This window comes from Scomber scombrus, chromosome 5, assembly GCF_963691925.1.
Source record: "Scomber scombrus chromosome 5, fScoSco1.1, whole genome shotgun sequence".
Classification (NCBI taxonomy): Eukaryota; Metazoa; Chordata; class Actinopteri; order Scombriformes; family Scombridae; genus Scomber; species Scomber scombrus.
In genome coordinates, this window is record NC_084974.1 from 447,685 (window position 1) to 463,995 (window position 16,311).

Below are 16,311 nucleotides of genomic sequence, written 5' to 3' on the forward strand. Positions count from 1 at the left end.
GCAAAGACAGTTGTATTTTGGTTAAAACATGGTCCCAGATGTTGCACTAAAAACCGAAAACTCAGAACCACATCTATTTCCTTATGCTTAGAAGTTTACAGTTTACTGAGTTGTCATTATCACGATTAACTGTGATAACAGTGAGTGGCACAACTGTTTCAGTAGTGTTTTGTAGTAGTGTTATATTAATTTGCCTCATATTTAAAGTTGTGTTTCCCATGCACTGTATATAAATGGTGCTATAAAAATAAGATATACTTATTTTCGTGTTCTTTTGTTGTATTTGACCTGTGCTTGCTTCAGCATAATTTCTCTGTGGCCCATTATACTTTAATGTTGTCTTCCATACAATGCAATGTTAATAAAAAATAAACAACAAACCTGCTCATTCTTATGTGAAAATGGAAATACTGTAGCTAGACATGAAAATCCTGGTTCAGCTAAGCCAGATGATAACCACCTTTGTTAAACTACCTTGCCGGGTCTGCCAATTTAGGGTTTGTTTTTTAAGTTATCAAAAATTACCTTGAAAATGCTCAATCAAGGATTAATCCAAACATTCCCCACAATTGTTAACATGTTTTTTCATTTAAATTGGCATGTTCCAATTTGAGTGAGAAAATGTGGTATTTACAGCAGAGGGGCACCATCATAACTGAAAAAAAAGCCAGTCCCCTCGGTCATTGGAATTAATAATCACACATTTATCAAATATAACATTAACCTTCAATGAAAAAGAGCTGAAACACTATATCACATAGCAACACTCACAAATATAATGAGATAGTCTAATGTTTACTCCACCATCTATCAATGATTAATCTCTGAGTTTTTTCAAGTTGGGGAAAGTACAGGTATATGTAACTGAAGTTCTAAGAATTCTGCATGCCTTCCAGAGATGTGTGTGATGTAAATCTGGGAAATTACATACTAGCTCTACAAATCTCTCTGACTAATGGTCAGGAAAAATGAAACATTAATTACATATTGAACCGCTGGATTCTATTTTAATGTCATCAGATCTGTGTTGACTGCATAAGTTCTTATTACCTCCACTAAGCAATTTTAAGAAGAAACACTACGTAACTGTAGGGCTATAACTATTAACAGTACATATTGTTTAACTGACAAAAAAAGGGGTTCATCACATTTATGTGGGACACTGAGGAGTGACAAAGACCAGCTACTACAATTGTAGTTGGGGCTGAATATATATTGTATGTAAGCAGTGGCAATGTAGTGATGTTGCAGTGAGTTTGTAGTAGCAGCAGTTTAGACAAAGCATAACAGTGACCATCTCACTGCAAAGTGACAAAGCTGCTTGATCCAATGTGTTGTCAATTCTGTATTGCATTTATCTAAAAATGCCCAATTTCAGAATGCCCTTGTTAAAAGCCCCCAAGCTGGACCCAGAAAGATGTTATAAAAAGGTATGGGACATAAAAGCTCTGGACAAAAATGCCACTGAATGTACAGTTTTTTGGAAACATGGAATCTAGCAGCAAGGCTGTTTTCCCAAATCAAGTTGACACCATAGATCACAGTCCTTACACCTTTTAAAGAACACCTAGCAGCCTGTTACATAATTAAGACTTTTTGCTAGCAGGTGGACCAGCTGTCCAGAACATCTAACTTGCCGATCAACGTCAATTAAAGATTTATATGGTCCTGTGCTGTCTTCTTTTTTAATCTAAAATTATTTAGATTAAAACAATACTGATCAAACGAACTATACTGTACACAAAAAACAAAAACGTACCTGTTTCTTCATCAATGGCGAATCGTCCAAGCCCACTCCCATCACGAATAGAGTATTGGATTTCTCCATCTCTGCCACTGTCCTCATCATTTGCAGTGACTTGGAGTAGGGTAGTTCCAATCCGGGCATTTTCTTTAATTAATCCTGTCAAGGCGAAGTGGGAAAAGTATGGAGCATAGAGGTTTTCGTTCACATCCACCACCTCCACTTCCACAAAAGTGACAGAGAGAAGAGATACGGGCCTTCCTTTGTCTTTGGCCCTTACAGTGAGGTTATAGAACTGCTGTGTCTCATAGTCCAGCTCTTTTGTCAGCCGAATAGCCCCACTGGTCCTGTCTACCTCAAACCATCCATTGTAGTCATTTGCCAAAGAGTAGCGGACTTGTCCCCCCAACCCCAAATCTGGGTCCTGGGTTTCTAACCAAGCCACAACAGTTCCGACTGGGAGATCCTCCAAAGCCCTGGCTTTATACACATTAGGGATAAATAGCGGGGGACAGTCATTTACATCATCCAATATGATTTTCAAAGATGTCACAGAAAATCTCTGGCTTCCTTTCACTGCCTTGTCTCGAGCTTCAATCTTCAGGCTAAAAGTAGAGACAAACTCCCTGTCAAGTTGGCCAGCAACGTACACTATGCCATTAGTAGAGTTAATACCAAACTGAGTGGTGCTGGTCAAAATTGAGTATACAATCTCTCCATTTGGTCCAAGATCTTTGTCAGTGGCCTCAACCTGGATGACATCTGTGCCTATGGCAGTGTTTTCAGGTAAGACAATTCTGTAACTTCCTTCTTGCAAAAACTGGGGTGCATTATCATTAGCATCTTCTATGTAGACAGTAAGCAAACGCCAAGCAGTTTTCTGGGGCAGGCCAAGGTCATAGATAGTTATGTTGAGGAGATAACGATCTCTCTTTTCTCTGTCCATGGGGAGAAAGACACTAATAAAGCCAGTCTCCATGTCAATGGTAAAACAGCTGTCAGTGTTACCATCTGAAATAGAGTATAGAATCTGACCGTTGAAACCTGTATCTCCATCATAGGTATTTACCTTGAAAACACTTGAGCCAACCTTTAGGTCTTCCATCACAGAAATATCTGTGGGAAAAGCTTTGTCAAATTGGGGCGTTTGCCGATTGACAGAGAAAAGGTCAATAAAGCCTTCCTCAATTTTGGGCTTAGTGCTAGCTTTGGACTTTTTTAATAACTTCTCAGCTAACTTCTGGGCTACCCTCGTCTCTTTACAATTGAAACTTTTAGGAGGAGATTTCCCATGAACAACAGAGATGTTCACAAACATTGGATCAGAGAAGTTCTCACCATCTGTGGCAGTTATTTTGAGACTAAAGACACCATTTTTTGGACTGGTTGTGGCAAGGGGACGTCGCAGTGTAAGGACCCCTGAATCTGGGTTAAGGTCAAAGTATCCCCATTCATTGCCTGAAATGATCTTATATTTTACCAGTTCTAACTCATCTATATCAATTGCAGACATTGTGGTAATCACTTCGTCTACTGGGAAATCCCTAGAGATCACCCCCTGGCATGCTACCTTCTCAAACAATGGCTGGTTATCATTTACATTCTCCAGGTGAATTGTTACATTGACTTCACTCTCTCGCCTATAAGGTGACCCCCAGTCAGATGCTCTGACAACAAACACGAAGCTCTCTGATGAGGATTCAAAGTCCATGTCTTTTGTGGTACTGATGATACCAGAAAACTGGTTGATTTTGAAGGGTAATGGCTGGAGGCTGGAAATGCTGTAAGTTATATATCCGTTTTCTCCCTTGTCCCCATCCTCTGCAGAAACGGTTAATACACTGGTCCCAACTGGTACACTCTCATTGACAAAAACCTCATAAGAGGTCTGAGCAAATGTTGGTGTGTTGTCATTAGCATCCTGAATAGTGACCCGCACTTTAACTTTGAGCTCACTATCTGCTTCCAATACCTCTAGATTAAAAACATCCTGGGTAACCTGGGTGAACCAGCGAGTGGTGGAGATTACACCTGTTAAAGTGTTAATTTGAAAAAACTCAGAGTCTGCAAAAGGTGTCAGGATATATTCTGCATCATCAGGTTCTGGTTTGATTTTAACGGCCTCTACAACAGTACCAGGTGGTGAAATTTCATTCAGACTAACATCATACATCTCCTGCTCAAATTTAATTTCCACTATTTGCCGTTTGTTGATCATAATGTGGACAACCTTGACAGCTGAGAATTTTTGTGGGGTGCCCCTGTCTTTAGCCTGCAGTGTGAGATTATATCCGTAAGGGTGAGTCTCCCAGTTTAAAGACACAGAGGCCTTTATGGCAAACTCTCCTTCCTCAGATCTTTCTATGAAAAACTGCTGTGAGGGGTCTCCACCCACAATGACCACTGAGTCTATTTCTCCATTTAAGCCTTCATCCAGGTCCTCCACAGTGACTATGGCATACACAGGATTTTTATCAAGCCACGAGGGGCAGTGGATGACCACATTCATGAGTGGGGCATGCTCATTCACACGCTCCACATGGACAAAGAGCTTGGCTGTACTGCTGACACCGTTATTTCCATAAAGCTTCATGCCTCGGTCCACTGCCAGGATTTCTAAGTCGTACCGGTTCTGCTCATCAACATTGAGCTTTCCGCTGAGGGAAACCACTCCACTAGTTGGATGTACTGCAAAAAGCTCCATTTTCTCTTTGAAAAAATAGTAAAACTCCCCATTGGAGCCAATATCTGCATCAGTGGCGGTAACTTGTGCTATGCTAGTCCTGAGAGGTGTGCTTTCCGCTATGTTGACGGAGTAAGTGGTAGGTGAAAACAAGGGCCGCAAGTCATTCATATCCAAGACCTGGATGCTGACTTTAGTCCAGGTCTCGAGGACAGCCTCTCCCTTGACGGAGGCTTTCACTGTCAATACATAATTATCCTGAATTTCCCGGTTTAAAATAGCTGCATTGCCACCTTTAGTCCTTATGCGCAAGAAGCAGAAGTCACCCAGCACATACTCCTCAGCCTTGAAAAACCCTTCATCATCACCAGAGGTGATTCTGTAGCGGATCTCCCAGGAGCTTTGGGACAGGTGGATACCCATTTTAACTTTACTGTTGGCATAGGTGCGTGCTGCTGAGTTTTCGTAAACTGTGGCATGGTAGACTGCCTGATTGAAGCCAAAGTGAGGTCCATCCTGAGGGGCCCCCTGGGTGTTCTGGCCATGGCAGAGTGGTGGCTTGAAGAACAGCAACAGCAGCAGCAGGGCAAGGCCAAGGAGAGGGGCTCGCATGCCTGCCCACTGGCCCATATTCACATCCATTCCATCATCACTCCATCCTGAAACAGAAAGAGACAGAGAGAGAATGTTTACACACAGAGGGAGGGACTTACAGCAATAACAGACCACATATCCACAAGTTGAGCCTGACGGGCTGCTAATTATCCACTGGACCACAGAGATACATTGGATGTGGGGAGGGGACAGGGAGTTCACAGTTCTTGGTGACCAAAAGCTGACATCATACTTGTGTGATTTCTGGACAATGACAAAAAAGGTGGTTTGAGAAGGAGCAAAATAACTGCATGGCTACGAAGAGGAGTGTAACATCACCAAAACAAACACTGAAGAAAATAACCGCCAAGGACAAAATGATGGGCTGTTACACCATGACCCTATCATAAACCCTTTTCCTGAAATACATAAAAACTGCAGCCCTGATTCACAAAACCTTGTAATGTCTTCAGAGGCAAACCAAATATGGTTTTGAACTGAGTCAAGTAGCTGCTGTGTTCAGATTTTGTTCTGTTTTTCTAAAAGAAAAAGAAAAAAAAAACAGGCAGCCACAAATATGTGCCAATCTGGGCTTTGGGAGAAAAGCCTGATCCACTAAATGCCATGTTGTGGCCATAGGAGTGCCACAGTGGTCTGCATTTTGATGACTCTGCACTTTCCACCACAAGTGATGGAAAGATGGGCCGGGAAAAGGCAGACCATGTCCAAGCACACTGATAATAACACGTGGCTCAAGCAAACAAACAAATCTACTAATTCTCAACACACACAATTACACATACGACATACACATGTTCACACAGCTTCTGCAAGAATGCAAGAAACTTTTTTGTTTCACATAAGAGACTTAACCTCTGACAGAAAAAACAATAAAACAGAAAAAAAAAACATTTGGCTCTGAGGGCTTGAGCAAAAATCACCTCAGCTTAAACAATGCAAACTGATGCCGAAGCCTGCATTTAAATACCATTCAGCAGTCATTCATTCGGAAGAAATGCTCAAATGCCCCTGAGTGAAATGCCAGAAACAACACTACATTTTTTTCTGACCTTAAACTGTCATCTCATTGTCAACTTCAGTCAGTGAAGATGGAGATGGGAGGTGGGATGAGGACTCTCCTGCTGGGAAGTGCCTCAGAGCAGGCTGTGGCTAAGCTGTATCAGGTACATCTCCCCTTTGAAAAAGTAGTCCCAACAGGGAGGCACAGTAATAATGTCTAAAGAACTGCATTAACCCTGGTTTGGTTGGATTCCCACTCTTCACTTATAGACTCATTGCATAGTCACTACATGCTTAAGCAATGAAAGCCATATTGGTATTACTCATCATTTGTCATGAGTGGTATTGTATATGTTCTAGGATTTGACATTGTTTAGTGTTTTTTGCTTGTCCAAAGGTTTTCAAAATACAGTAGAGGAGAGTGTCAGTGTTCCTGGGTTGATGTGATATTCTGAGGGTTAAGGGATGATGCTGGAAATGTTCTATATTTTTCTTATTGCTAACAAATCTTACTTATAGAGCCAATCCAACACTGAATTGATTATGTGTGTATCCAAAAACCTCTGTTGTTTATAAACACACACCACTGCACTGGATGACATGTTCTTTCACCACTAAGAGTTTGGGCACAGTAGTTTGTTAAGAGACAGATCTAAACAATGACAGCGACCACATTTTCAGTTCTGATGCCACTGTGCATGCATGAGAACACAGCTCCATATTGTACATTTCTCAAAAAACACAACTGAAGTACAAAGTCAATATATGCTGATGCATTCACATGTTTGGCACTACATCCTTGCTGATATTTTAAGTCAAGCGCAAGCTGGAGTAAAAGGTAAGCCTTAAATCACAGATAGTCACTCATTCTTTTTTTCATGTTGCAACAATGGTTCCCATCATGCTTTGTAAAGGAAACAGGTTGGCGTTGGTAGACAGTTCTAAATAATATAAAACATATTCAGACACTTGGCAAGGTTCATCCTTTGTAACGTCTAATTAAGATCAGTTCATTTGTTTGTGTGTATTGCAGGATTCATTTTGACTGATTTTGCACAGGTGTTGTTACCTAAAGATGTTACATTGAAGCCTTTCCTTTGAAAGTGTTGCACAACTTGTCAATTGAAGGAAAAATTATGAGTTAAAGTCAGGGGATGGCTTCATTTGTTTTTATTATGATTTTAAATTGACTTATTTATTTGACTTAATGCAATATGGTCCAGAGATATATTATGGCAAGTTTAATGTCAATAGCTTTCTCATTATCTTGAAGAATAAGACTAATAAGAATAAGACTAATAAACAAGTCAGTCAACGTCCATTTATTTTCTAATGGTGCTAATTATTACACATATGCTGGAGGAAATGGCATATGTGTGGAGAATGCTCATTAGACTTTGACAGCCTGTGGCACCACTGCTGTTACAACTGTAGAGTTTGAATTTAGCCTGCTGTTATTCTCAGTTCTTACAATCTCACAATGCCCAAATGCAGTCAAATTTGAAACTTCCATAAATACACATCTGGGCAAAGAGTTCCCTGCTATGTTTTGACACTCACACACACACACACACACACACACTCACACACTCACACACACACACACACACACACACACACACACACACACACACACACACACACACACACACACACACACACACACTTACCTACCCACTTTGGCCACCACAACTTACTCCTGTCTCCCAAATGTAGAGTTTTGCTCAGAGCGCTGGTTGAAGGGCAGTGTAAACTAATAACATAAATAAATAAATATATAAATATTTTCCGCAGAAGATTCATCAACATTTTGTGCTCTAGTGATTCTGACAACAGAACAGAGGCTTGTTTCTGACAATCCTCTGACACAGAACTGGTTCTGCCACATTAGCTTATTATGTTAGACACACTGGTGGCTCAGCACAGTTAAAGTGGAAATATGTTTTCTTAAAACTGTACATTCTTTTGAAAAAAGCTGCAGACACTGGGGACACTGAAATCATTTAAATTCTGTGCTACCCTGCTCTTATTCTTAAGTGCATAATTGCCATGCTGTTTCTATATAAGGAAACCCAACAAGCCTGTGTCTGCAATGTTTGCCACACACACAGATATGAGAGGCCCCTTGAGAAATAATTCATACTTGGTCTCTCACACAGCATCAGTCTCACATATACACTACTATACACCACTATACTCTCTCACATACACAATTATACTTTCTCACACAGACTACTATAGTCACAGAGGGGTATAGTATTGTCTGTGTATGAGTATAGTAGTGTTTGTGTGTGAGTATAGTAGTGTTTGTGTATGAGTATAGTAGTGTGTTTGAGAGAGTATAGTAGTGTTTTTGAGATTATGATGCTGTGTATGAATTATCTCTCAAGGGGCCTCTCATACACACACACACACACACACACACACACACACACACACACACACACACACACACACACACACAGGGATGGTGACACAGAAAAACACTCATTCTCTGTGGCGAGGCTGTTGGTTTCATCCTAACTCTGTTAGCAGCTTTTATACGGACAAAGCAGCACACACACACACACACACACACACACACACACACACACACACACACACACACACACACACACACACACACACACACACACACACACACACACACACTCATTCTCTGTGGCGAGGCTGTTGGTTTCATCCTAACTCTGTTAGCAGCTTTTATACGGACAAAGCAGCACACACACACACACACAGACATACAAACAGTGAGATAGTGAGGAGCTGACAGAAGCAACAGAATGTATAGCAGAAGGCTGAAAATAGTTCCTTATCCACCCATTATAACTCACAGTGTGTGTGAAGACAACAGTAAACATGTCAGATGCTACGGGCCTCTCTGTAGGGGGGGCTCCAATCAATCAACTGCTGGTTTCAATTCCCTACAAGATCCATCTGTTTTAAACATATTCAATATACATTATGTATTATAGAATATATAAGAAATCAATCAAACATCTTCAGTGCCTGATTCCTTATGACTGCCCCGATCTTCACCACACAACACATTTATGTTCACATCTAGCAGCTATACTGTCCCTGAGGGTCAAAACACAACAACGTTTCACAAAACACAACAGTGTTTCAAATATTTGATAATGCTACTAAATATTTGAACTTTGGGACACGTGCTCCTAAATAAAAGTCAGTGTGGAGCTCTGCACGGTATCAAAGTGTTGTCCAACCCTTTCTGTAATCTCAAATGTTGCTGTTTCCTGAAAAGTTGATGTGTTTGTGAAATGTCATGTTTTGTGAAATGTTGTATTTTGAGACTTTTGTATTTTGCCACGGTAAGCAACACACTGATTCCAGGTGGTACTGTTGATGGTGGTTTGTACCAGCTATTCACTATCCACACTATATTTATACTAATACTAATAGTGTGCCTAGTGTACACCACAGGTTTTAAGTGATTCATTCAGAGCCTCCGACAGATCTGAATCTGAACTGCTGTTTATTGAGTTTGAGGTCAAATATGGCTGCCATGTGATTTAAACAACACCTCCATCAGCAGACACAAAAACACACCATCTGAGAAAAAAAACGATGTTTTGTCACCTAAAAGGCCTCACTGCCAGATCCTGCTATGCAGCAAAACACTGGGACTGTTTTCCATCCTACTGTGATAATTACAGCCTCGCTTATCTGAAAGGAGCGGAGAAAGACAAGCAGAAAGGCCAACTGGCAGATGAGAGGGTAAGAGAGCATGAGAGGTTGAGGAGAAAACAAACGGCACAAGACAGAAGGAAGGGAGCACGGATGAAAGAGGAGGAGTGTATTATCTCATCCATACAGAGAACTGCAGCAGAGTGGCGCCTACAATCACGAGAGTCAACTCTGGTTAATACAACAATCACAGAAAGACGTCCGTTGGGCCAGAAAAACTCAATTACCCATGATCAATCATCTTCTGCTATTTATCTGCTACCATTTCAAATGGAATTGCTCAGAAAATGCAATGGACACCTCAAAGTATGAGAACTTCAGAAGATATTGGTGTACAAGGTAAAACTAAATGAGTTATTATACAAATCAATCGTATTATGTGTTGCTCTGTGGACCAAAAAACTATTCTTTGGATAACAACATGAGGTTTGAGTCGGTGGCTTACCTGAAGCATCAACAGTTAGAGGGCAGCCCTAATAGTGTTCTCACCACCTGAAAACAAACCCATGACCTTCCTTGCAGCAATCAGCTCTCTTTGCATGTTCATTGCTGATTCATTCAAGCTAAGAACATCTGTCCCAATGGATGCTCAGGAATACAATATACCCCCGCCTTAGTCAACAGCTCACACACAAACATGGATAGATGCATGTTAAGTTAGTGCCTAACCTCAGTTGTTTTGTCTTGGGGTTACCTGACACAGAGTGAGTAAACCCCCTAATTAATAGAAACAGGAAAAAAAAAACTTAATCCTGCCTTATCAGTTTGCAAACACAAACTAAATGCTATTCTGTTTCCTGTATTTCAATACAAGGCTGCTGCTCAGGTTCAGATCCTTCAAGCTTGGCCAGGCACTCTATTGAACATAATCAGTCACATTTGTGGGAAGCCAGTGAGGATCATGTCAATAACAACTCTCAGTGGTTAATCTTTAGTGATGATTTGGTTTTGTTAGGTTAAGGTTAGGGTTAGGGAACAATTGTGGTTTTAAAAGCAACTAGGTTAGGGAACCTCACCATTAGGGTTAAAAGAAGAACTACTTGGCTGACATAAGAGACAGTTCCTGGTTAATGGTTAAAAAAAACAATCTGACTTTTGGTGGGAAATTGGACTGTTATGAGGGTCTAGATGAAGGTCGACCTCTATGCCCCTCTGACAGAAGAACCAGGTCATTAACCTCTTCCTCCCTAGGCCTCTGGCTCAGGGTTCTGCTCGAAAATGACATACCCAACATGAATATAGTATATCTGTATAACTACAAGATCTATATGAATAATATTGGTATCATAATAAAAGTAACACTTGTGAGATACCTGTAGAGGTGAAAGCATCAGCATATGTGTTACTGGGTCAGACTAAATGAAGATTGAACACAGCATAAATGAAATATTGAATTTCCGCCTGACAAAAATCTACATTCTTAGAGTGAATAACACTTTCTGAATTATGCTGCGTAGCCAAAAACCTCTAGAAACTCTAGCATTACATCTGAACATTATCTGTGCCAAGTCTCATGCTAAGGAAGCACTGCAAAGTTAGAGATTTTAGTAAAGATATGTTTTGGCGCTCAACTCTGCTCTGTGCACCGCTGCGCTGTGTATTGATATCAACTAATCCAAGCTATATATTCATGAAGCGCATCAATATCTCAGGAACCCACTGGTCAAAATAGAAGGTTCACCCCTCTAATGAAAGGTCATGACCTCTAGAAAGTAGTGCAGTTGGATAAATCTGTCACAATTGCATAATTCAACCACTAGATGAAGACAAACACAGTGTGTTCAACAAGGCACTTTTCTTTTCTTCTTTTTCCTAAAACAGTCGCCTGCTGCGGCTGAACCAAAACAATGAGCTGTAAGAGGCTCAAAAGCTCCACAGAGCCCCACAGAAAATTACACTTAGCTATCTGATCCATTTTTTATATAAAATCTTAATTAGTGATTCTTTAAGAAACAGTGAAATGGAGATCAGAGAATTTGGTTCCCCCAGGATAATTACTGTTATTGTTTTGACCCAGTTGCTGAACCTGCTGCAGCTTTTTTGGAATACTTGAAAGTCGAAAGTCAAGACATGCAAATATTGATTATAGTGATTGCTTGTTTGCATTCATGATCAGAATATAAAAACTTACTATACTTGGAAACTATACTTGGATATACTATACTATACTATACTTACTTTTATTTGATTTGATGTGGTTCTGACTTGTAGTGTCTGGGGAAAAAAGGACGTGGTAAAGTCTGTGGGCATATTCTGGTTTGTGAGCTTTTGTGTAAAACAAGGGAATGGTGGAGTTTGTGACATTACCTGCTGGACTTTATCGGACTGTAAAAATCCAGACTTGTGTCCATTGTGTGCTGAGTACAACACTGTGATGTGAGGGGGTGTTGAACAGTCTGAGTGAATGATTGTGCTGCTCTGCTTGCCTCACTATTAATTGCTCATCCATTATTCTGAGCTAGTTTGCGTACACACCAAGGTGTGTGTGTGTGTGTGTGTGTGTGTGTGTGTGTGTGTGTGTGTGTAAGAGCGAAAATGGGAAGTTTAGTGTGTGAGTGTAACATAATAATCATGGTGCAGGTCTGCCCAATGTTCTCATTTATTATATACAACCACTTGCTTGTGTCACCATTACTCCAGGGCTATATCCACTTGTGTGTGTGTGTGTGTGTATGCGCGCACATGAGTGTGTATATGTTCATAACTTTCCCTCTGCCAGTCTAATTAAGAAGGTGTCCTTTACCTTAAACCACAGGGACCAAAAGCCATTAGCACATCTAGTTTTACATCCCCAAACACAAGCACATACACACATTATGAATTAAGTGACATTACACACATTATGAATTCAGTGACATTACACACATTATGAATTCAGTGACATATGCCTTTACTTGTACCGGTGTTACTGGAGAAAGGAGGGAGGTTCAGTTTCCTGTTACCAAGGTAGTTCAAAAAGCAAAAGAATATTAGACAGATGCTAGATTTTCTAGGCTGATACCAATATAGATATTCAAGCATTTAACATTTTCTGATAATAATATATAATGTCTTTGTTTTGTTTTTTTTACATAAATGAAAAATGAAATGACAATTATGATAATGATGCCTTCAGTGTAGTCATCAAAGAACTACAACAACATTTGTCATTTCTTTTATAGAAGTGATCAGCATTAGCAACTGCCTGTGTGCTACTGAGTGCCCTCTGGGTTTGGAGCATTTTTCAAGTGATTTTTAAAAATCCTATCACTCCTTTCATCACTTCATATCACCAGAGATTGAGCTTTTGCTCCATTTTGTTCTGAGAAAACAGCATCCTTTTCATGTTGTCTCCAAAAATGGACTGTAGCTGACTGTGCACCAATCTAATGCGGTCATTTTAAAACTGTAATTATGCTAAAGTGCCAGGAATAATGGTTATTTTCTATAGATGGTTAACCGCTTTAGATTTTAAGAGACTGCCCTGACAGCAGCAGTCATTTATTAAAGTGCCAATTGTTGGTTAACTGTGCATTTAACCTCTTAAGCCCGAGAACCCCGTCGGCGAGGGCAACAGCACCTCCTATAAATGAAAAACGTCTCAGGGCAGTTAAACAAACACGAATATAGTCATATGACACACCGGTCAGAAGAAGCTCAGCTATTGAGCCAGCACAACTATTTACAGCTCAACAAACATAAGACAAACACGGAACAACTGATAACGCCATCAGCAAAAAATGTTCCTCCGTCTAAGCACTGCGCATGCCCGCAGTCACCACGGTCCTCCTGTCTTTATCTTCATGCTATCCACACTACACATCAAATAAAAGCTGAGATTTCACTGATTCCAGCAGTGTAACTCCCATTACTGTTGGACCAAAACTTGCGGAATAAAAATCCAAACAAACTTACCATTGTAAATGTACAACTACAAATGATGTCTTACCTTCGCTGTTTTTATGGTTAAAAGTTGTGTCTGGTCGCATAATATTCCTAGTAACAGCTACTCCAATGTCTCTGGATCATTTTTAATCGATTCAAGCCGTTTTCCATTAACACACTGTTGCTCCAACATGATCCATGTCCAAAACATCAAATGCGTGATTTTCCTCGACCACCTTTACCAGACGTGATCTTTGATCATCGTGAAATGTTTTTCAGAGGTGCAACAAGCTGGACCTGTAAGGTGGCTATCATTGCAGTAACAGTGGTCACAAGTTAATTTGGTCAAGGTGTTTTGAAAATCGTGGCTGTGCACACGTCATTTTTACTTCAACAGTTATACCACCTTGTGACAACTGATAGGTGTGTAGTTGCGTGGCGTAATGGTTAAACACTACGCTGTAATGGTTTTGCTGTTGGTGACACACTCGGTATCAAATCCCGTGTCGGGTGACTTTGTATTTATTTATTTTTATTTGGAGATGAATACAGAATATGGTGACCAGTATTTCAGATCCCACAACTGTACTGTAACCAGGTGGAGCGAGAGATGATCAGATATTTATGGAAGTACATTCAGGCATTGGCAAGGTCAGCTACGATTTCTCTCCGTGATTGGAACATCTGCAGTCGCAGTGACAGAGGCCCAACGTTTATAAACAAAGGTAACCAGTTAAGGTGGAAACCAGTTGATTTGTAACACCGTTTATTGTGTGACACGCTATGAAGCCGGCTAACTTTATTTTCCCTAATGTGCATCCTTAAATGATAAGTCAATTATGTCAATTGATGTTTCACTGATTGTTTGTTTGACTATAATCTGTTTATTGATTTATGTAAATCTCACAGCATTTGTAGAATTTAAACGGCAGTTATAGCACTCGTTAGCATTATGCTAGCGCATTTCTATAATGTTTATTACGGTTTTCTGTTATTAGTGCCATAAATAGCAACAACATATCCTCACATCATCTATACCATCACCTGTAACATCTGCTGATGAAGAATTATAATTAAATGTTCAATAAATGAAAACCTCCAGTCCCTGACTCTTTAATGGGAGTCTCCTGTCCATACTGCCACTTCAAACAGTATACAGTATAAAGTACAGAAGAGCTGCTACAGATGTTGTATGTTAGATTATGCAAAATAAAAATACCTTTCAAGCAGAAACTCTGCGACCATTTCATCCCTTTTTAGCTCTGGATGAAGCTTCATCAGACTCCTCCATCGCTCGAAAGCAGAGCCGATGTTGATTCTTGTTTTAGCTCTTGTTGCATCAAGCTCTTTCTTTGTGGTGGCTTTTTCTAATATACTTTTCTTTTTCCCCTGCTATATAATATACCATTATGTTGTCCTTAACAGACTGAAAACTGGTGTGTACTTCATCATCACCAATGCAAATTACACATTAATAATAAAACAGGACTCATTCACATTCTGCTGACATAGACTGATGGTTACTCTGTTATATGCAGCACACAGTAGAGGACATGTGTTAAAGTATTCTGTTTCTCTGACTCTGATTATCATTGCAGCAGGTATGCAGGAAAACCTATTAGCAGGAAATACAGTATATAGTTGCTATAATGTTTTCTGTTGCTCCAGTTGTTGAGAGCATTCATAAAAATGATATAATATAATAATATAATAATATAAATCAGATAACTATGAACCAGGTTTGAATGATCTGAATGCACTTTAACTAGCAGCAGCAAAGTCTGGTAGCTCTGTAATTTTACTCAATTTTAATGTATTTTTATCATATTTTTTGTAATATTTTTGTCAACAACTGTGGATACTTCTGATGGATACTTCTATGGAGAAAATAGTTTATTCAAGAGAAGAGCTTTTTTCATTGAAACGGAGCAAGTCTGGAGGACACCACCCTATTCCAGCTGAGTTGAAGAGGTGTTTTCGTGGTTGTCGTGCTGGTGCAAAAGTGAAGGCTTGGAAATGGAGATATAAGCCCTTTCTGCCATCAGTCATCATGGGATATGTCAACTCTCTGCCCAACAAGAGTGATGAACTGGAGATATTGGTGGAGACTCAGAAAGTATACCGTGAGTGTAGTCTCATGTGTTTTACGGAAACGTGGTTGAATCAAAACATCTCAGTCTCCAATGTGGATCTACCTGGCTTCACTCTTATACGATCGGACAGAGATGCTAAAGCTAGTGGCAACAAAAAAGGTGGGGGCTTGGCTTTATTTGTGAACCAGAGATGGTGCAGTCCTGCACATGTTACTGTCAAGGAGAAGATGTGCTGTCCAGATATTGAATTATTGGCAGTTAGTATGAATATATCACAGTATATTTACACAGTTTGTTAATTGCCCCACCAGAGAAAATAAAACCCTTGATCTGCTGTATGCCAATGTCAAGGAAGCTTACAGAGCCACTGCCTTACCACCACTTGGCAGGTCAGATCACAACTTAGTTCTTCTGGAGACTTGTTACAAACCCTGTGTGTGGAGGCAGCCTGCAACTAAACTCACAGTCAGGAAATGGACACCAGAGGCTACTGAGGCTCTAAAGGACTGCTTTGAATGTACAGACTGGAATGTGTTGCTGGAAACAGAGGAGAACAGTATGGACATTGACAGACAGTTTGACTGCTTTACTGATTACATCAACTT

At 40.1% G+C, this 16,311-nt stretch overlaps 1 protein-coding gene across 1 annotated transcript in view; it reads right to left on the bottom strand.

The window, feature by feature from the left end:
* fat3a (FAT atypical cadherin 3a) overlaps positions 1 to 16,311 on the bottom strand; it is a 174,857-nt gene that overhangs the window by 101,517 nt on the left and 57,029 nt on the right. Inside the window, exon 2 of the mRNA XM_062418455.1 lies at positions 1,760 to 5,086. Coding sequence (XP_062274439.1) covers positions 1,760 to 5,069 — 3,310 coding nt within the window. The 5' untranslated portion in view covers positions 5,070 to 5,086. The remainder of the gene's footprint in view (positions 1 to 1,759; positions 5,087 to 16,311) is intronic.